The following is a 21,715-nucleotide window of genomic DNA, read 5'->3' on the forward strand; positions in this document are numbered from 1 at the left end:
AGTGATACTTCAAGGTATCTTTTTTAAATAAAGAGACATAAAGAATCGTTGTACAGTTTTATAATTTTATAACATAATATTCAAATATATTATACTCTATTCTTAGATCACTTTAAGTATTCTGGTTGCAACATATTCATGGTTACCCTGGGCATTACAATTGCCATCTTAAATTTCTAACAAACTAGCTCAAACTTAGCTTCAATAATACACAAAAGTCTGCTTTACACAGTTCTGTCTCTCCCCTTTGTTGTTGCCAAAAACTGCATCTTTATATATTGTGATTTCCTGCCTCATTTTTTGTCACTGAGTCGCATTCTGGGTAGCACCTTTTAAATATCTGCCCCAGGTGATCTTTATGTATAAGACCACTGAGAACCTTGCAGTGGAGATGAGGGTACAATGGAACAGTAGTTGTGGGATGTGGGAAGAAAGTAGGGTCTGCAATGACAGCAAGTAGGAAAAAGATCTTGCAAAGCTATAATACGGCAAAAACAAGGTTAAATTAGACTAGTAGTATTATTCTGTAACAGATCATCTGGCAATATGCTTAAACATTTAAAAGTATGTACACATCATATATATATATATATATATATATATATATATATATATCCAATCAGATATCCAACCAGATAGACATCAGCATATTATAAAAATTATAAAATATGCTATTTAGACATTGGAAATCCCTAGGAGCAAATTCTTTATCATTTTTCTGCCTCCACCCAATTCATATGAACATCATACGGTCACTGGTTCCAGTTCTCCTGTGCTCCTTAGAAAGCACAGAAGGCAAGGCAGTGGGAAGGACATGTTCTCCCTTCTGGAGATGTATCATTCTGAGGGAATATGTAGAGGTCCCCCTCAAGCTCTGCTGAGCCCTGACCTCTGTGGGGAATCACTGCTTTAATACAATCTTTTCACCTTATAGATGAGAAAACTGGAACTCAGAGGAAAATACTTGCCCAAGATTAGTGTGATAGCCTGAATTAAAATGTATTTCCTGAAGTACCTGGCTGACTCAGTCAGTACAGCAAGTAATCCCTGATCTGGGGGTTGTGAGTTCAAGCCCCATATTGGGTGTGGAGATTACTTAAAAATAAAATCTTTTACATACGTACATACATACATACAATGTGTTTTCTGGGGCACCTGGCTGGCTCAGTCAGTAGAGCATGAGACTTTTGATCTTGGGGTAGTGGGTTCAAGCCCCACTAAGGTAGAGATTATTTTTAAAAAAATTTTTTTAAATACCTATTTTCTGACTTCATTCCACTCTACCATATCTCTACTAGAATAACAGGAGGATCCTGAGTTTCCTAATGTTTTTGGAACAAGTCCATTCGTTCTTTTCAAAAGCACAGATGCCTACAATGCAATTTCCTCCAACCTGTCACTAATGATTTTTATATTAATAGCAAAAAAGAAAAAACAGTATCTTGGCTGCTGGCCACAGAAATTCCAGAACAAATAGTGGGCATAAGAGGCAGCAACTGTATTTTTAAGTCCAAGGGTGGAGGGTGAGCTTGCTCTTCCTCATCATAATTTTTTTTTAATTTTTTTAAATGTTTATTTATTTTCGAGACAGAGAGAGAGAGACAGAGCACGAGTGGGGGAGGAGCAGAAACAGAGAGGGAGACACGGATTCTGAAACAGACTCCAGGCTCTGAGCTGTCAGCACTGAGCTCGAACTCAGGAACGATGAGATCATGACCAGAGCCGAAGTCAGATGCTTAACTGACTGAGCCACCCAGGCAACCCATCACCATAAATTTCTATTTACTATGTTAATTCACTAAGGTTAGATTACTGTTAACTATACAATCCTTTTAGGAAAAGACCTATATTAATTACTCAAAGCACCTGGCAATATTAACTCCATGTAACTCTAACAGTTGCTAAATAATGTCACTTCATACTATGATAGAAGGTAAATATACTTTTTAGCAAAAACAATACAGACAGAAGTGGGGGTGGGGGGAATAGTGTCTAGTTTAATCACACCAAGGGTACATCCAAAATAAAAAATAACACTCTGAAACATTACTTATAACTCCAGAGCATTTTAATTCTAAAGAGTTTTAATATGTAAAAAAGTCCCCATGGTTTCCAAATGCCCATCAAAAAGGAAATGAATAATTAGTCCCATCAAAACTGGGGGAAAATTTTTTTTAAAGGAGGTGGAGGGATGCAGGTTGACAACCATTCTCTTTCAAAAAGACAAACACTGCTTCCTCAAATAACCGCTCAGAATGTCAATGGAGAGGAATTAGCAGGGAAAGTAAGTGTCCATATTTGCGTTGTATATTGTATTGGGCAATTAAATGCCAACTTAGCTATTTAAGAATGACTTGCTAAAACGTTGAAAAAATGAAAGACTTCATCCTTGTCATAGACTGCCACTTCAGTGGAACATTCGGTGCACATGACGGGGTGATAGATTTCTTCCACTTCTGCCTCTACCTGCTCTGGAGCATCTTCACGATTAGACCTCATCTTCTTATGGCCTCGCCTTTTCTTCCTGTTCTCTGGGGTTTTGTATCTTAGAACCTCCTCTTTGTTGACAGAACAATTCATCACAAACATCGCTCTATACTGAGTTTTGTATGATTCATGCCTAAGAGGAAAAACAAATGGAGAATTGCGATTTATGTCCTATTTTAATAGGTTATCTATTTAGATAAAAAAAAAAGTTTTTAACTCAAGTATAGTTGATACAGTGTATATTAGTTTCAGATGTACTACACAGTGATTCAACAGGTTTACACCCTATGTATGCTCACCATGAGTGTAGCTACCATGTCACCATACAATGCTATTACAATATCATTTTTATTCCCTATGCTGTACCTTTTTATCCCCATGACTTACTCACTCCGTACCTGGAAGCCTGTATCTCCCACTCCCCTTCACTCATTTTGGCCATCCCCCACCACCCTCTCCTCTGGCAACCATCAGTTTGTTCTCTGTAATTATGGGTCAGTTTCTGCTTTTTGTCTGTTAATTCATTTATTGTTTTTTAGATTTTACATATAGGTGAAATCATACAGTATCTGTCTTTCTTTGACTTATTTCTCTTAGCATAATACCCTTTAGGTCCATCCATGTTGTTACAAATGGCAAGATCTCATTCTTTTTACGGCTGAATATTCCACTGTGTATATTACCATATTGTCTTTATCGATTTATCAATCAAGGGACACTTGGGTTGTTTCATATCTTGGCTATTATAAATAATACTACAATACACATAAGAGTACATGTACCTTTTCAAATTAGTTTTCATTTTCTTTGGATAAAAACCAAGAAGTGGAATTACTGGATCATAAGTTATTGCTATTTTTAATTTTTTGAGGAATCTCTATACTGTTTTCCACAGCAGCTGCACCACATTCCCACCAACAGTGCACAAGAGTTCTTTTTCTCCACATCCTCACAAACACTTGTTATATCTTGTCTTTTTGATTCTAGCCATTCTGACAAGTGTATGAATACCTCATTGTGGTTCTGATTTGCATTTCCATGATGATTAATGATGTCGAGCATCTTTTCATGTGTCTGTTTGACATCTATAGGTCTTCTTTGGAAAAATGTCTAGTCAGATACTCTGCCCGTTTTTTAATTGGATTATTGGTTTTTTTGGTGTTAAGTTGTATCAGTTCTTTATATATTTTGGATATTAATCCCTTATCAAATGGATCGTTTGCAAATATCCTCTCCCATTCGGTGGGTTTATTTTGTTGATGGATTCCTTCACTGCACAAAAGATTTTTATTTTGGTGTAGTCCCAATAGTTTACTCTTGCTTTTATCTTCCTTGCCTTAGAAGACCATCTAGAAAAATGTTGTTATAGCTGATGTCACACTACTGCCTATGTTTTCTTCTAGCCGTTTTATGCTTTCAGGTCTCACATTTAGGTCCTTCATCCATTCTGAGTTGATTTTTGTGTATGATGTAAGAAAGTGGTTCAGTTTCATTCTCACATGTAGCTATCCAGTTTTCCTAGCACCATTTATTGAAGAGACTATCTTTTCCCCCAGTGTATATTCTTGCATCTCCAATTAGGTAAAATTTGAGAAGACCAAAAACTTACTGAAATACAACCAAAGTACAAACAGAACAAAATGGGAAATTTAAAGAAATGTTAAGGGTTATTTTAAGAATAGGAAAAAACTGGGGCGCCTGGGTGGCTCAGTCAGTTGGGCGGCCGACTTCGGCTCAGGTCATGATCTCGCAGTCTGTGAGTTCGAGCCCCGCGTCGGGCTCTGAGCTGACAGCTCGGAGCCTGAAGCCTGTTTCAGATTCTGTGTCTCCCTCTCTCTGACTCTCCCCCATTCATGCTCTGTCTCTCTCTGTCTCAAAAATAAATAAACGTTAAAAAAAAATTAAAAAAAAAAAAAAAAGAATAGGAAAAAACTGGGGCGCCTGGGTGGCTCAGTCAGTTAAGCATCTGACTCTTGATTTCAGCTCGGGTCATGACCTCACAGTTCGTGGGAGTAAGCCCCACATCGGACTCTGCACTGAAAGCACGGAACCTGCTTGGGGTTCGCTCTCTCTCCTTGCCCCTCCCTCACTCATACTCTCTCTCTTCCTGAAAATAAACATTAAAAAAAAAAAAAGAGTAGGAAAAAAATGTGTCATTAGATAATAAAGAATGAATATATCCTCTTTTCTATTGCTTTAAAAATAACTTTTATCTCCAAAAATAATTTCATTTGCTCTTCAAACTTAGAAAGACAAGAAAAGTTATTGGAAACTTGAGAGCTAACGTTTTGACTGTCTTTTCACATTGTGGCCTGAGACTGCCCTCCTCTCATGACAACTGATGCCATTCTTGTCACCATTTTAGTAAAAGCTACAGTTTTAAAAGCTTAAAGAGCTTCTAGGGGCGCCTGGGTGGCTCAGTCAGTTAAGCGTCCAACTTCAGCTCAAGGCACGATCCTGAGGTTCATGGGTTTGAGCCCCATGTTGGGCTCTGTGCTGACAGCTCAGATGCTATGTCTCCCTCTCTCTCTGTCCCTCCCCTGCTCATTCTCTTCCCCCTCTCTCAAAAATAGATAATAAACATTTAAAAAATGAGAAATAAAGAATTTGACGAAATTCAACACCAATTCATGGTAAAAATACCCAATAAACTAAAAATAAAAGGAACTTCAATACAATAAAGGTCATATATGAAAATTCCACAGCTAACATCATATTCAAAAATGAAAATTTTTCCTCTAAGATCAAGAACAAGACTAAAAATATCTGCTTTCACCATTTCTATCCAACATAGTACTTGAAGTTCTAATCAGAGCAATTAGCTAAGAAAAAGAAATAAAAGGCATCCACGCTGGAAACAAATAATTCACAGATGACATGATCTTGTATGTAGAAAATTCTGAGCATTACACAAAAAAACTATTAGAGCTAATAAACTACTTCAGCAAAATTTCAGGGTACAAAATCAACACACAAAAATCTGTTCATTTCTATACATGAGCGATTAACAATCCGGAAAGGAAAATAGAATAGAGGTTACCACAGGCTAGGGCAGGAAGGGGTAGAGAATGGGGAATTTTGTCTAATGGGTACAAGGTTTCTGTTTGCAATGACAAGAAAGTTTCTAAAATGGACTGTGGTGATAGCTGCACAATATTGTGAATGTAGTTCATGTCACTGAATTGTACACTTAAAATGGTTAAAATGGGGTACAAGAGTACCCACTCTCACCAGTCCTAGTCGACATAGTACTACAAGTCCTAGCCAGAGCAATCAGGCAAAAAAAAAATGAAATAAAAGGTATCCAAATAGGGAAGAAATAAAACTGTTTGTAGATGATATAATCTTATACGCATAAAATTTTAAAGACTCCACCAAAAAAAATATTAAAATATTGTTCAAATAAATATAAAATTCAATGAAGTTTCAGGACACAAAACCAATTACAGGGGCACCAGGGTGGCTAAGCATCTGAATCTTGATTCTGGCTCAGGTCATGATCTCATGGGTTCAGGAGATAGAGCCCTGCATCGGGCTTTGCACTGACAGCACAACACCTGCTTGGGATTCTCTGTCTCCCTCTCTCTCTGCCCCTCCCCCACAGCTGCTCTCAAAACTTTAAAAAAAAATTTTTTAAAGGGGGGACCCAGGTGGCTCAGTCAGTTAAGCATCCCCCTTCAGCTCAGGTCAAGATATCACAGTCTGTGAGTTCAAGCCCCATGTCAGGCTCTGTGCTGACAGCTCAGAGCCTGGAGTCTGCTTCGGATTCTGTCTCCCTCAGTCTCTGACCATCCCCCGCTCATGCTCTGTCTCTCTCAAAAATAAATAAACATTAAAAAAAGATTAAAAATAAAAATTACAAAAATCTGCTCTCTATACATTAACAGTAAACTATCTGAAAAAGAAATTAAGAAAATAATCCCATTCATGATGGCATCCAAAATAATAAAACACTTGGGAATAAATTTAACCAAGGAGGTGAGAGATTTATACACAGAAAACTGTTAAGACATTCATGAAAGAAAACGAAGAAAATACACGTAAATGGAAAGATAACCCATGTGCACGCATCAAAAGAATTACTATTGTTGGGGTGCCTGGGTGGCTCAGTGGTTTAAGTGTCAGACTTCAGCTCAGGTCATGATCTCACAGTTCATGAGTCTGAGCCCCACATCAGGCTCTCTGCTGTCAGTGCAAGAGAGCTTGCTTTGGACTCTCTGTCCCCCACCCCACTCTCTGCCCCTCCCCTGCTTCCCCAGTGGTGTTCTCTCTTTCTCTCTCTCTCAAAAATAAATAAACATTAAAAAAAAAATTTTTTTTTTAATTTTTTAAAGAATTACTGGGTCACCTGGGTGGCTCAGTAATTTGAGCATCTGACTTTGGCTCAGGTCATGATCTCGCAGTCCGTGAGTGCAAGCCCCATGTTGGGCTCTGTGCTGTCAGCTCAGAGCTTGGAGCCTGCTTCAGATTCTATGTCTCCCTCTCTCTCTGCCCCTCCCTCACTCGCATTCTGTCTCTCCCTGTCTCTCAAAAAGAAAGAAATGTTAAAAAAAAAAAAAATTACTATTGTTAAAATGTCCATACTACCCAAAGCCTTCTAGAGTCAATAGAAATAGAAAAAAATCTTATATAGAAAAAAAAACCTCAAATTTGCGTGGAATCACAAAAAAACCCAAATAGCCAAAGCAACCTTGAGAAAGAACAACAAAGCTGTAAATATCACACTTCCTCATTTTAAACTGTACTACAAAGCTTTGATCATCAGGGGTGTCTGGGTGGCTCAGTCAGTTAAGCTGTTAAGCCTCTGACTTCAGCTCAGGTCATGATCTCACAATTCATGAGTTCAAGCCGTGCGTCGGGTTCTGTGCTGACAGCTCGGAGCCTGGAGCCTGCTTTAGATTCTGTGTCTCCCTCTCTCTCCTCTGCCCACACTCTCTGTATTCATTTAAATGAATAAACATTTAAAAAATTAAAAAAAAACAAAAACAACAAAGCTATGATAATCAAAACAATATGGGACTAGCATAAAAACAGACTCACAGAACAGAGAACCCAGAAGTAAACTCATGCATACACGGTCAACTAATATTTGACAAGGGAGCCAAAAATATTTGATGCTGGGAAGATAATATCTTCAATGAATGGTTTTGGAAAAATTGGACAGTCATTTGCAAAATAATGAAACTGGACCCCTGTCTTACTCCACTCACAAAAATTAATTCGAAATAGATTAAAGACTTAAATTTAAGACATGAAGTTGTAAAACTACTCAAACATAGGGAAAAAGCTCAACATGGGTCTTAGCAATAACTTTTTGGATAAGCACAAGCAACAAAAGCAAAAATAAACAAGTTGGGGGAGCTTAGGTGGCTCAATCAGTTAAGCATCCAACTTTTAATTTCAGCTCAGGTCACAATCTCATGGTTTGTGAAATGGAGCCACACATCAGGCTCTGTGCTGGAGGTGGAGCCTGCTTGGGATCGTCTCTCCCCCTGTCTCTGCCCTTCCCCCACTCATAGTATCGAAATAAATAAACCTTTTTTTTTTTTTAAGTTAAAAAAATTAAATAATGTAAGTGGGACTACATCAAACTAAAAAGCTTCAGCACAGCAAAGAAACAATCAACAAAAGGAAAAGGCAATCTATGGAATGGGAGAAAATATTTGCAAATCATGTATCTGATAAGGGGTTAACAGGTTAATATTCAAGGAACTCCTACAACTCATTAGCAGAAAATAAACAATCCAATTAGAAAATGGGCAAAGGACCTGAATATTTTTCCAAAAAAAGATATACAAATGGCTAATAGGTACATGAAAAGGTGTTCAACATCCTTAATCATCAGGGAAATGCAAATCAAAACTACAGAGAGATGTCACTTTATACCTGTTAGAATAGCTATTATCAAAAAGACAAGGGATAACAAAAGTGAAACCTTGTGCACTATTGGTGGGAATTTAAATTGGTACGGCCACTACGAAAACAATATGGAGACTCTTCAAAATACTAAAAATATAACTACCGTATGATCCAGCAATCCCACTTCTGGGTATATATCTGAAGGAAATGACATCACTATCTCAAAGAGGTATATGTACCCCTACCTCAGCCAGGTGATAAAGGTCAACATTACCAGTCATAAATCTGTTGATTTTTGGTTGATAGTCTGTGCCCTTGATATAATGTAATGAAAACAACACTTTAGCTCTATGGTCTTCTCTCCAAAACCTACTGCAACAGAATTCTTAACAGCCAAAACATGAAACAAACTAAGTGTCCATGCATAGGTGAATGGATAAAGAAAACATGGTGTATAGATACAATGGAGGAGGAGGAGGAGGAGGAGGAGGAGGAGGAGGAGGAGGATCCTGCCATTTGTGAAAACATGGATGAACCGTGAGGGCATTATACTAAATAAGTCAGACAGAGATAGAAAAATACTGAACGATTTCACTTATATGTGGAATCCAAAAAAACAAAAAAAAAAAAAAACCTGAACTCCTAAACACAGAGTGTAGATTTGTGGTTGGTGGGGGAAGGGTGGATGGGTGAAGACAGTCAAATGGTACAAACTTCCAGTTATAAGATGGAGAAGGTCTGGGGATATAATATTGTTTAAATAGTTACCAACATTGTACTACATCCTTGAAAGTTGCTAAGAGAGATCTTAAAAGTTCTCAATATATACACACACAAAAGGTATTAAATTTTTAAATGATCTAGTGGACAATAAACTAAATATACAAATGATGGACTCTTTAATAAAAAAATTTTGATGGTTAAAATAGGACATCTTATATGTATTTTATCACAATTTTTTTAAAAAGAGTGTATTTGAGGGGCGCTTGGGTGGCTCAGTAGAGGTTGAGCATCCACCTTTGGCTCAGGTTATGATCTCACAGTTTGTCAGGTGGAGCCCTGCATCGGGCTCACTGCTCTCAGTGCACAGCCCGCTTTAGATCCTCTGTCCCCCTCTCTGTCTGCTCCTCCCCTACTCATTCTTGTTCTCTCTCTAAAATAAATAAAACATTTTTAAAAATGTGTATTTGAGAGATTATGTCATTCCACAACATACATGCAGTTTCACTGAATCTGTGTCAGTAATGGTTAAGTGTTTTATTAAAAAACTACTTATAATAGAACTACATATAACCAAAAGTATTTGCATAAAGGTTAGTCATATAGCAGCAAGGATATAAGAGGACAGAACTTTATTAGAATTCCTAAGTATATACCTCAAAAGTCTATTTCTGATTTAAACAAAAGATCACCAAGTTGTTTTCATTGTGTGCATGTGTATGTACGTGTGTGTGTGTGTTGTTACCCTTTATCCATTACCTTTGGCAATCAAGGCATAGTGTGGTCATGCAGGCAGGGCAGTTCAGGACAGCATCACTATTTGGAACAGGCTGCTGTTGTTGATGTGGCCTCTGTATTCCAAAACCATGGTAGCTAGAACAGAAAAAGAAAGGGGGGCAAGGGGTGCACATTAAAGCCAGATCTTGATTTCTTTTTCTTTTTTATTTTAAGGAGGCCCCACTCCCTCCTTTTAAGGGGCTCAAACTCACAATTCCAAGATTAAGAGTCACATGCTCTATGGATTGAGCCAGCCAGACACCCCCAGTGGCATGATTTCTAATGCCACTCTCCAATAAAAGAAACTAGTACTCCTATGAAAAATAACTGATTCTAGGAATGAGGCATACAAGATGAACCTGGAGCATCCTGTAGTGCCAGAAAGCAAGGAAGTGCTCAAAAACAACGAGGTAGGTATGTCAAGGGGGCACAGAAGTCAACTGAAAAGAGTTCCCAGTGGACAAAGCTGAAACAATGAGAACAACAAAATAATGTAGTATTGGATTATAACCTGAAGTATAAGTAAATACCCATGAGTCCATACTGATATAAATGACTGAACAAATGAAGGAAGGAAGGAAGGAAGGAAGGAAGGAAGGAAGGAAGGAAGGAAAGGACAAATCTCCCATAAAGAAGAGTAATTAATGAAGATACTCTCCCCTTAAGGAAGTGGAGCATAACTTCCCACTCCACAAGTTTGGGCTGCACATAGTGACTTCCTTCCAAAGAGTACAATATGGAAAGGAGGGGCAGAGGGTAACTTTACAGTTGAGAAACCTGACAAACACTTCCATACCATGGCAATCAAGGTCAATATTAGGTCACTATTAACAACTAATCACAAAATGATGAAAATTGCACTTTATCTCTGTGGTCTTCCTCCCCCAAATTCATAATCCCAGTCTAATCATGAGAAAAACATCAAACAAATTCCAATAGAATGGCCTCCTACAATGTATCTGTCCAGTATTCCTGAAAAACATTAAGGTCATCAAAACCAAGAAAAAGTCTGAAAACTGTCAGAGCCAAGAAGAGCCTAAAGAGACATGACAATTAAAAGTAACATGGCACGCTCACTTTGGCAGCACATATACTAAAAAAGTAACATGGCATCCTGGATGGGCTCTTGGAACAGAAAATGGACAGAAGGTAAAAACTAAGGAAATGTGAATAAACTATGGACCTTAGTTTATAATAATGTATAAATACCAGTTCATTAATTGTGACAAATGTACCATATTAATGTAACATGTTAACAGGTGAAACTGTGTGTGCGTGTTGTTGTGGGAAGGTATATGGGAACCATGTATTATTGGCTCAATTTTTCTGTAAATCTAAAACTCTTCTGGGGCGCCTGGGTGGCGCAGTCGGTTAAGCGGCCGACTTCAGCCAGGTCACGATCTCGCGGTCAGTGAGTTCGAGCCCCACATCGGGCTCTGGGCTGATGGCTCAGAGCCTGGAGCCTATTTCCGATTCTGTGTCTCCCTCTCTCTCTGCCCCTCCCCCGTTCATGCTCTGTCTCTCTCTGTCCCAAAAATAAATAAACGTTGAAAAAAAAAAATTAAAAAAAAAAAAAAAAAACTCTTCTAAAAGCATAAAGTCTATTAATTTGAAAAACCTAGTAAAGCTACATTTAAAAAACAAGCATGTAAGCTCTAAGTGCCTAAGGATTTTGGTCTGTTTTGTTCCTTGCTGTATTTCAAGAATACAGAACAGTGTCTAGTACGTAATAAGTGTGCAATAAATATTCGCTGACTGCAAAATTACAGCACAAACCTACTTATGAAAGTAAAGTATGAAAGTATATATTCTTAAAAGGAACTTATGGTAAACTCCTAAAACCTCAACAACAGAAAATAAATCATGTGGCATTACTTTCTAAATCCTTTAAATGTCTCTGGGGAAAAATACTGAAAACATGTAGTACATACTTTAAAACTGTTGTTAAATACCTCCAATGCTTAACAGATTTCAAAACCCAAACCCAAGAAAGTAACTTATTCATTCAATAGCTACTTAATGAGAGCCCATTTTACAAAGCGCAAGATGCCTGGGATAAAGCAGTGAACAGACAGGCATGATCACTGCCCTTGTGATACTTAAAAAGTATTGAGTTGGGGCGCCTGGGTGGCGTAGTCGGTTAAGCGGCCGACTTCAGCCAGGTCACGATCTCGCGGTCCGTGAGTTCGAGCCCCGCGTTGGGCTCTGGGCTGATGGCTCAGAGCCTGGAGCCTGTTTCCGATTCTGTGTCTCCCTCTCTCTCTGCCCCTCCCCCGTTCATGCTCTGTCTCCCTCTGTCCCAAAAATAAATAAACGTTGGAAAAAAAAAAAAAGTATTGAGTTCATTATTTTAAGTTGGTTTCTGTGGTCTCCAAAGGCAACTACTGCTTGATGCAGGAATGTGAGTAAGTCAATAAAATGTTATTTCTTCTCAAGATTATATAACAAAAGGGGTGCCTGGCTGGGTCATGAGTTCAAGCCCGACATTGGGAGTAGAGTTTACTTTAAAAAAATTGTTTTTTAAAGATTATATAATAAAGATACATTCCATCTTACCTCACTGACAAATTCTGTTACCAGAATCAAGAGCTACACTATAATTTCCTTAACTATCTCAATACTCATAGCACTTAAAATGTTTATTTTACACTGGGGATATTCATGGGGCAGGGGCGCTTGGGTGGCTCAGTCAGTTGAACATCTGACTTTGGCTCAGGTCATGATCTCACAGTTCATGAGTTCAAGCCCCACATCAGGCTTTGCATTGACAATGCAGAGCCTGCTTCAGATGATCTTTCAAAAATAAATAAACATTAAAATACACACACACACACACACACACACACACACACACACACACAAATATATTCATTAGGGGTGGCAAGGTGGCTCAGTTGGTTAAGCATCCAACTTCAGCTCAGGCCATGATCTCACAATTTTTGAGCTTGAGCCCCACATCAGGCTCTCTGCTGTCAGCCACAGAGCCCGCTTCGGATCCTCTGAGCCCTGCCCTCTGCTGCTCCCCCATGTGCACCCACACACTCTCTCTCTCAAAAATAAATCATCTGAATGAAATTTGCTGGTAATTTTCAAAGTAAACAATTCAGCAGTTTTTTCTCAAAAATTTTAATGTATGTCCATATGAACATATACACATACAGTGAAAATGTGAATGTTGTAAATATCACCTTTTAATTATTTTTCTCTTAAGATTCTAAATATTAAAGTTAAGTTCTTACCCTCTTCTCTGTGCATCAACCCAGGCCTGATCTCTGTTATCTTTCTCAGGATCATACAGTAATTCATCATTTGTTGGAATCCTGTGTCGTTTCTTCTTTTTCTTCTTGGTCACCTGTGCTAATTTTGAAAATGTTAAGGATATGGCTAGGTATGTCTAAATTACACACCTTTTTAAGACAGAATGTAGAATTCCCACCTACCTTTTTTTTCTACTTGTATTTTCCTAAAAAAAAATTTTTAACTATTCCTCCAAATAAAGTCCTTATCCAATTAACAAAGCATCAGGACACCTGGGTAGCTCAGTCACTTAAGCATCTGGCTCTTGATTTCAGCTGAGGTCATGGTCTTACTATTTGTGGGTTCAAGCACAGGATCAGACTGGGATTCTATCCCTCCCTCCCCCTCTGCACCTCCCCTGTGTGAACGTCAAAATAAATAAATAAACTTAAAAAAAAACCAAGGGATTAAAATGAAGGTGACAGAAGAGGCAAAAATTGTTTCTTCACTGAAAACTGTTGTTATCTCAAAAACTGAATTCAAATAATGAGGATTCAGAGTCTCAGAAAGGTCAAAGGGAGCCAAGATTAGAAAATTTTGATGTATAAAGTCTCAACAAGTTCCTATCTATAAAATGGTAGTGAAATCAAAATAAAATATTTCAAAAATGAATGAAAAAACACTATGATCATCCACATACACTAGACTCTTAAAATGTACTTAGGTCACGGGGCGCCTGGGTGGCGCAGTCGGTTAAGCGTCCGACTTCAGCCAGGTCACGATCTCGCAGTCCGTGAGTTCGAGCCCCGCGTCAGGCTCTGGGCTGATGGCTCAGAGCCTGGAGCCTGTTTCCGATTCTGTGTCTCCCTCTCTCTCTGCCCCTCCCCCATTCATGCTCTGTCTCTCTCTGTCCCAAAAATAAATAAACGTTGAAAAAAAAAAAAAATTTTTTTTAAATGTACTTAGGTCAATACTTAGGTAATAATACATACAAACAAAATCGTCTCTTCACCATATAAATGTGTTGTCTGTGTATTCCAGTGTAACTACTGATATAATTAAATTAGTTGTAGTTCTTATGTTTACCTTTGCTCAGATTTTATACAAAATCAATTCTAAAGAACAGAGGCTGATTGAAAAAAAGCAAGAAGTCAGAAAAAATTCTGCAAAATATAAAGTATTTATAAGTTTCTAAATTTCCTGTAAAAATATAGAAACTATTTGCAGGTGTGAAACCAAATATTGCTGCATTAAGGAACCTTAAGGAAGAGTGTGGCCAAGAGCCCTGAGTCGGGACACCCCATCCTTCTCCCTGGGCACATCCATGCAGTACCCTTGCTGCTCTCAAGGCCTCACATGTGCATTCCCATCTGTTTTTATTCATCATTCCTGCTTTTGTTTTCACATCAATGGCCTAACATTTCTTAGAAGACAAAACTCAGAGGGAAATCCTAAAATCCAATAATTCTTAGGTAAATGTTTTTTCCATGAAATATGACGGCTAAACCTGGTAAACATGCTACTTACCTGTTTTGTCTTCATCCTCAGAATCAGAATCAAAATATATATCATCGTAGTACTTTGTCAGAGCTGTTCCAACTTTTCCAGTTCCTGAAGAAGACCCTAGTTACGTAAGGGAAGTTTAAAGACTAAACCATACATAACTGACAAGAAAAAAAACTCAGTATATTCTTCCATCACCTCAAAGCATTATCAACTCATTCCCAATCTCATTTGGATGGAAAAATACTTTCACATCAATGACTTACTGAATGTTTGTGCCCTGTGCAATTACAGAGAACTGTAATTGTTAATTATAGAAATGGATTAAGTGTTCCAAATCATGAGAAAATTATTCTCTCACCCTTCCCACAAATCTAATTCAATAAAATAGCCTATTTCCAGATTGCCACCATACAGCACTCTAACTTTCAGCCATGCAGTACACTGTGAAGAACAGGGAATAAACATCTTGTTGTAAGGGACTTCAGAGGAAAGAGGATAAGAGCCCTAAAGAGCAGCAGAGGGAATGACACAAGAACACATTCCTTCTCTCCTCACTTGTGCCTAGTGCCATGACTGATACTATATTCATGTCATATGCTTGTGTCCCTAATTCTTCCTCTTAATTAACATCTGCTTTTGCTTTTATTATTATTATATATGCTTTCAGTTCCTAACAGTTAATACATAGCATATATTATGGAAACCAAAGCTAAGGCACAAATCAGTTTTTGGATCAAGTACATTTTACATAAAGACAAAGTACCAAATGAAGTATGTTTCACTACTTACTAAAATGACACAATTTGTGGTGACATATTCAATGTGCCCCTATCAATGCTGTATAACTCTAAAAATACCTCTCTAAGCTTGTGTGTCTTTTTCTTTTTTTCTTTTTTATCCTGGGGTAAAAATAAAGGAGGGAGTTCTGAGTGGCTCAGTTAGTTGAGCATCTGACTCTTGATTTCGGCTCAGATCTTATTTATTTTGAGAGAGAGAGAGAGAAGCAGAGAGTGAGTGAGCGCACACGTAGGAGTGGGGCAGAGAAAGAGAGGGAAAAAGGAGAATCACAAGCAGGCTCCAAGCTGTCAGTGCAGAGCCCAACTTGGGGCTTGATGTCATGAACCATGAGATCATGACCTGAACCAAAATCAAATCGGAACACTCAACCGACTGCGCCACCCAGGCATTCCACAAATAAACTCTAAAAAAAAAATTACAAAAGGAAATCATGTAAGTAAACAATACTAAACAGTGTCATTTCAACGACACAGGAAAATTCTTCACTAGTCATCAAAGAAACTATGCTCAGGTTGCCAAATACATTTATTCATTCACTCGGTAAATATTTAATGAGCACATACTCAAAGTGCTGGGATGCAACAGGGCACAAATGAGGTTCCTGCCTTGTAAAGCTTAGAAAAATATCTATATGAGGGGCACATGGGTAGCTCGGTCAGTTGGGTGGCTGACTTCGACTCAGGTCACAATCTCACGGTTTTTGAGTTCAAGCCCTGCATCAGGCTCTGGGCTGACAGCTCAGAACCTAGAGTCTGCTTCGGATTCTGTGTGTCGCTCTCTCTGCCCCTCCCTGACTCACACTCTGTCTCTCAATACTGAATAAACGTTAAAAAATATGTATATATATATCTATATGAAAATCTAAAAGTTTACCTGTTTCCAGAGAGGATAACTTGTCCTCCATTGTTTTTATGGTGGAATTTAATTCAGCTTCCATTTCTTTTTCAAATTCATCTTCACTAGATGATTCACTTTCTCCAGTAAGACATTCTCTGATGAGTTTTCGTTTTTGGTCAGGAGTTCCATGTAAAAGCACATCCACTTCATCTTCAGAACTAGTATACGTTTAAATCATAAGGCACATGAATACTAAAAAATTAAAATAACTTATAACTCCCATCATCTCCTTGCCCAACAGTTTTAAGTTTTACAAGGTTGCCTTTATCTATTATATTACATACAGCTATTCTCATTTAAAGATCAACCCTTTCTGCATATTCCTAAATACATTTTTAATGTCTGCATAACATTTCATCTTACAGATGCTGTACATTTATTTCTAACTCTTTGCTATTATGCTACAATGAATATCTCTGTAGAGTATATGTAATTTTCTGTTGATTTCCTTAGGATAAATGTCTAGAATTAGACATACAAGCATCTTTCTGACTTCTTGAATTATCACACTGTTATTTCCAAAAGTTTTGTATCAATTCATACTTCCATCAGCAATGAAAATTTTACTGTTTTTTAAAGATTTTTAAAACTCTAAGTACTTAAATAAAACTTCCAATATATAGCTAATATAACCACACAAAATGTTAACAGATAATAATTACATATTACAGTTTAAAAGGCACAATGCTACAGAGAACTATTAAGAGAAAGTTATATTACAAATGCTCCTGAGCAATTATTACCAATATACTTGGCCTTTTGCACCTGTCCCCATTACCAACAGTATGACAGTGGGGCACCTGGGTGGTTCAGTCATTAAGCAGCCAACTCTTGATTTCAGCTCAGGTCATGATCTCACAATTTGTGAGTTTGAGCCCTGCATCCAGCTCTGCACTCACCGTGCAGAGTCTGCTTTAGATTCTCTTTCTCCCTCTCTCTGCCCCTCCCCTGCTCTTTCTCTCTCTCAAAATAAATAAGCTTAAAAAAATTTTTTTAAATAAATAACAGTATGACAGAATTAAACCAGATATCAAAAAGAATGAAATGTTATCAAAATGAGTGAAATGCCTAAGATATTTTTAATATAATCAACAATTCATAAATAATGTTCAATTATTTGTGGTCTGATGAATAGTTGCAGACTACCCCTGGTTTTTGTTTCTCTATTTTCTTCTTCTACAACAATGCTTTTGAGCCTCCAGCAGAAGGTAAATCAGAAAACTGCAATTCACACCAATCAAGTTTGCTAGTGATAGAGGCCTTAGCCAGATTCTACTCTCAAGAGAATTCCCCATCTAACAACATTCCTCATCCTGACCAGCATGCTCCCTTTCTCCAGTACCACTATATTCATTTGGGTTCTCTTAACTCTGCCTGTCCCACCATATCCTAAGGATCTCCAGGCCTCCAAACTCTTCCATTTCAGTACACTCTTAATCCTGTTGCCAGAAAGCTATTCCTAAAGAACTTTCATCATACCACTAGCCAATTCCCAAAGAAATCATCCATGGCCAAACTTCTGAGCACAGCATTCAAAAAAGCCTTTCCCATTTGGTTTCAACTTATCTTTTCAACGTTACCTCTCACCCACCAGTGGTCTCCAACGGGGAGCACTTTGTTCTCCAGAGAACATATGGCATAGCTAGAGACATTTTTGATTGCCACAACTTGGGGCAGGGGGTGGAGGAGGGGCTACTGGCTTCTAGTGGGTAGAGGTCAGGGATGCTGCTAAACATCCTATAATGCACAGAATAACCCCTCAATAGAGAATTATCTGATCCAAGATGTCAATTCTACTGACACTGAGAAACTCTGATTTTCCCTATATTCAAGTGTTTCCAAAGGGCAAAATGTAGATTATCTTAAGGAGTACCAAGACAGACCACTAAATAACTTTGAAGCCATTGCTGGTGGGAATGTAAAATGATAAAGCTTCTATGGAAAACAGCTTGACAGTTTCTTACAAAACTAAACATGCAACCACCATACAATCCAGCAATCACACTCCTGGGCATTTATCCCAAAAAACTGAAAACTAACATTCACACAAAAACCTCTACATGAGTGTTTACAGATACTTTATTCACAAGAGTCAAAACTAGAAACAATTAGACATCCTTCAATAAGGGAATGGTTAAGGGGTGCCTGGGTGGTTCAGTCAGTTGAGCAACTGACTCTTGATTTCAGCTCAGGTCATGATCCCAGGGTCATGGGATAGAGGCCTGTGTCAGGCTCTGTGCTGAGTGTGGAGTCTGCTTAAGATTCTCTCTCTCTCTCTCTCTCTCTCTCTCCCTCCCTCCCTCCCTCTGCCCCCTGCCCCACTCACACTATCTAAAATTTAAAAATATTTTTAAAAATTTTTAAATACGGGAATAGTTAAGACAAATATGAAATAGTACTCAGCAATAAAAAAGGAATGACTTACTGACACCTGCAATAATGTGGATGAACCTCCAGGTATTATGCTGAATGAAAAAAACCAATCTCAAAAGGTTACATACTGCATGATTCCGTTTACATAATATTCTTGAAAAGGACAAAATTATAGAAGTGGAAAATAGATTGGTAGTTACCAGCAGTTAAGTAGTGCATGGGAAAGAGGGGACAGGAAGTGAGCAATGAGGGATCCTTGTGGTAATGGAAATGTTCTATATCTTGACCCCATTAATGTCGATATCCCAGGTGTGATATTACAGCAGAGTTTTATCAAATATGTTAACATTGAGGGAAACTGGGTGGAGAAGACACAGAACCCCTCTGTATTATTTTTTGTTTAACTTTTCTTATAGCATAATTTACTGTCACAAGTACATGCATTTAAATATACAATTAGGGTGCCTGGGTGTCTCAGTTTAAGCGTCCAACTTGGTTTCAGCACAGGTCATGATCTCATGGTTGGTGAGATCAAACCCCAGTTCGGGCCCTGCACTGGCATCTCAGAGCCTGCTTGGGTTCTGTTCTGTCTCTCTGCCTCCCTGCCACTCTCCCCCTCTCTCTCATTCTCTCTCTCTCAAAATAAATAAATATTTTTTAAAAAGAAATTTAACTCAAAAAAATCTAATGTTTGTTTATTTGAGAAAGAGAGAAAGCAGGGAAGGGGCAGAGAATGAGAGAATTCCAAGTAGGCTCCATGCTGTCACTGGCAGAGCCCAACTCAGGGCTTGATCTCACCAACCATGAGATCATGACCTGAGCCGAAATTAAGAGCCCGAGGCTCAGCCAAGTGAGCTACCCACACACCCCGACCTAAGGAAAAGTATTAAATAAATAGTAACACAGGGAAATATAGAGACAGTAACGGCTAAATAACTCAAGTCCAGGAAACCCTGCTATATTCCAATCAAACTGAATTACTAATTGAGGCCTACTAATTCATATACCTCCTTTCACAGACCAGACCCATTAACTGACACTCTTTCTCTCAGGAAACCTTGGAATCCATCCTTACTCCCCACAAGATTAATCTTCACAGCAGTCTAATCTCCCAAGCCTTCAACCCCTCCCAGGATAACACGAGGAAACATTATAATTGAAGAAAGGTCAGTTTCACAAAAAGCTTAGTTGAACAGAATGTTTTAGATTTATTAATAGGATCTGCTGCCAGCTTTAAAAAGTGGATAAATTTTCCTGGAACTCTCTTGCCAACATAACTGCAAGCTTCCCCCAGGTAGGATTAATCCCTCCTTTCTGGAAATTCCCACAGAATTTGATTTGTGACTATCTCAGGCCACTGTTTTCTACAATACTCTTCTGAGATACATACTTCTTTTCAAGATATTTATCTTCCGAGATATGTGTCTGATTTCCCCTACTATAGTGCAAGCCTGTAGAAAACCGTAGCCCAGAGAAAGCACAGATAGGCGTTCAAAAAGGCAGGCTGAATAGTCCCTTATTTCTGTTTATGGCAGTTTCGTCTTCAAAATTGTCAGTTCACAGTAAGTCCCATAAGCCTCACAATATACTTAAGATATAGTTATTATATTGCCTTTTTCTGTTTATTTATTTTGGAGACAGCGATCGGGGGGGAGGGGGGGGTCCTTAATCAGGCTGCACGCCCAGCGCTGTGCCCAACATAGGGGGATCTCACGACTCTAGAGATTATGACCTGAGGGGAAATCAAGAGTCCCAGGCTTAACTGACTGGGCCAACCGGGAGCCCCTATTATAGTTCCTTTTTATAGATGAACAAAAGGAGGATAACTTGCCTTCAGTCACAGTTAGCAAGCTGCAGAGGCAGGATTCGATTCCAAGGTTTTTGAAGACTTTACTCCAGAATATCTCTGTTCCCCGCGCGAGTGTCGCGTCCCCCCCCCCCCCCCCCCACCTCACCAGAATCCCCCTCGGCGTCGCACAGGCAACAGCGAGGCGCAAAAGGTGCCCAACTGCTGGCCCGAGGGTCCCTAAAGGCCTGGTAGGCGCAGCGAATACAGAAGGCTAAAGCCTGGCCTCGGCCCGAAGCCTCGGGGGCCGGGACGGGACAGGGACCCACCTGCTCAAAGCTGGCTCCTCGTCGCTAGGCTCTTCAACTGCGTAGGGGTCATAGTCATCCTGGAGCCGGTTCATGGTGGCCTGTACCCTCTGGCACCAGCGGCAAGCAGCCGCTCGGTATTTGTTTACTCCACAGGCCGCTCCATCCGCTAAAGAGTCTGGAACCCACTTCCGCCCGCACTTCCGTGCCCTCCCTGCGCGCCTGCGCAGATCATCCTAGCAAGAGGGCGGGGAGAAAGGATCAGCCCTAGCATCCAACAGCGGTGCGCTGCTTTCGCGTACCTGAAAAGAGTTACCTTATTACTGAAAATAGTAATTAGCGCCGTCATAAGTAGCAGTCTCTGAGACGAGCACTCTATGTACAGTGTCTCACATAGTGACATAAAGGAGCAGAAACCTAGACGCTGAGGAACAGGCAGCACATAACAAAAGCTCTTTAGGATCCTCAGTAATTTCTGAGAGTGTAGAGGAGTCCTTAGACCAAAAAGTTTGAGAACTCTGATATAAAGACAATTCAGTTGATACCTGGAAAAAAGAACCTCCGTTTTGGAGGACTGTTACAGGCTGTAACAGAGGGGAGGAAATAAAAGTCTCTGGCTTGGTAACTTCTATTTTGTGTCATTCTTTTGGGAGGATTAAGTTATTTTTAGATTTCATTTTATCTTTGGTACTTGCAGATTTCTTCCAATGAAGCAGTTATTTATAGTTGCCTGCTCAGTAATTAAGAACTCTAAAGCTTAAGTGTGGGAAGCTTGAATTCTTTCCTAGATTCGTTACTGATTTGCTCTAAGCCTTGGAAAAGTCACATAATTAATGGGTCTTATGTTGGTTCCCTTGTTTATAAAATGACATTAAGGATAAAATAACTCCTACTTTTACTCCTATGTTAACAGAAACTTTGTCTCAGTCTGTCCTCTCCCTGTCCCTCCATCAGGAGTTGCACTTAA

General features: G+C 38.9%; 1 protein-coding gene and 1 long non-coding RNA gene across 3 annotated transcripts; one reads left to right on the top strand and one right to left on the bottom strand.

The window, feature by feature from the left end:
* Window positions 1-2,050: 2,050 nt before the first annotated feature.
* On the bottom strand, window positions 2,051-20,964 carry LOC123583539 (E2F associated phosphoprotein). 2 transcript variants are annotated; one of them, XM_045450669.1, is made up of 6 exons: window positions 20,770-20,962; window positions 16,258-16,439; window positions 14,608-14,703; window positions 13,083-13,200; window positions 9,826-9,939; window positions 2,051-2,620 (listed from the first exon to the last, which is right to left on the bottom strand). In XM_045450669.1, exons 1-6 carry the CDS (start codon window positions 20,841-20,843, stop codon window positions 2,344-2,346), a joined length of 861 nt encoding a protein of 286 aa, XP_045306625.1. In that variant the 5' UTR covers window positions 20,844-20,962; the 3' UTR covers window positions 2,051-2,343. The 2 variants fall into 2 exon arrangements, with proteins under 2 accessions (XP_045306625.1, XP_045306626.1); XM_045450670.1 differs by lacking the exons at window positions 2,051-2,620; window positions 13,083-13,200 and having other exon boundaries at window positions 9,869-9,939; window positions 20,770-20,964.
* LOC123583546 lies at window positions 13,680-14,215 on the top strand. The gene is made up of 2 exons (XR_006704934.1): window positions 13,680-13,804; window positions 14,047-14,215. It is a non-coding gene; the product is annotated as an uncharacterized LOC123583546 (long non-coding RNA).
* Window positions 20,965-21,715: the final 751 nt, after the last annotated feature.

This window comes from Leopardus geoffroyi, chromosome B3, assembly GCF_018350155.1.
Source record: "Leopardus geoffroyi isolate Oge1 chromosome B3, O.geoffroyi_Oge1_pat1.0, whole genome shotgun sequence".
Taxonomy (NCBI): Eukaryota; Metazoa; Chordata; class Mammalia; order Carnivora; family Felidae; genus Leopardus; species Leopardus geoffroyi.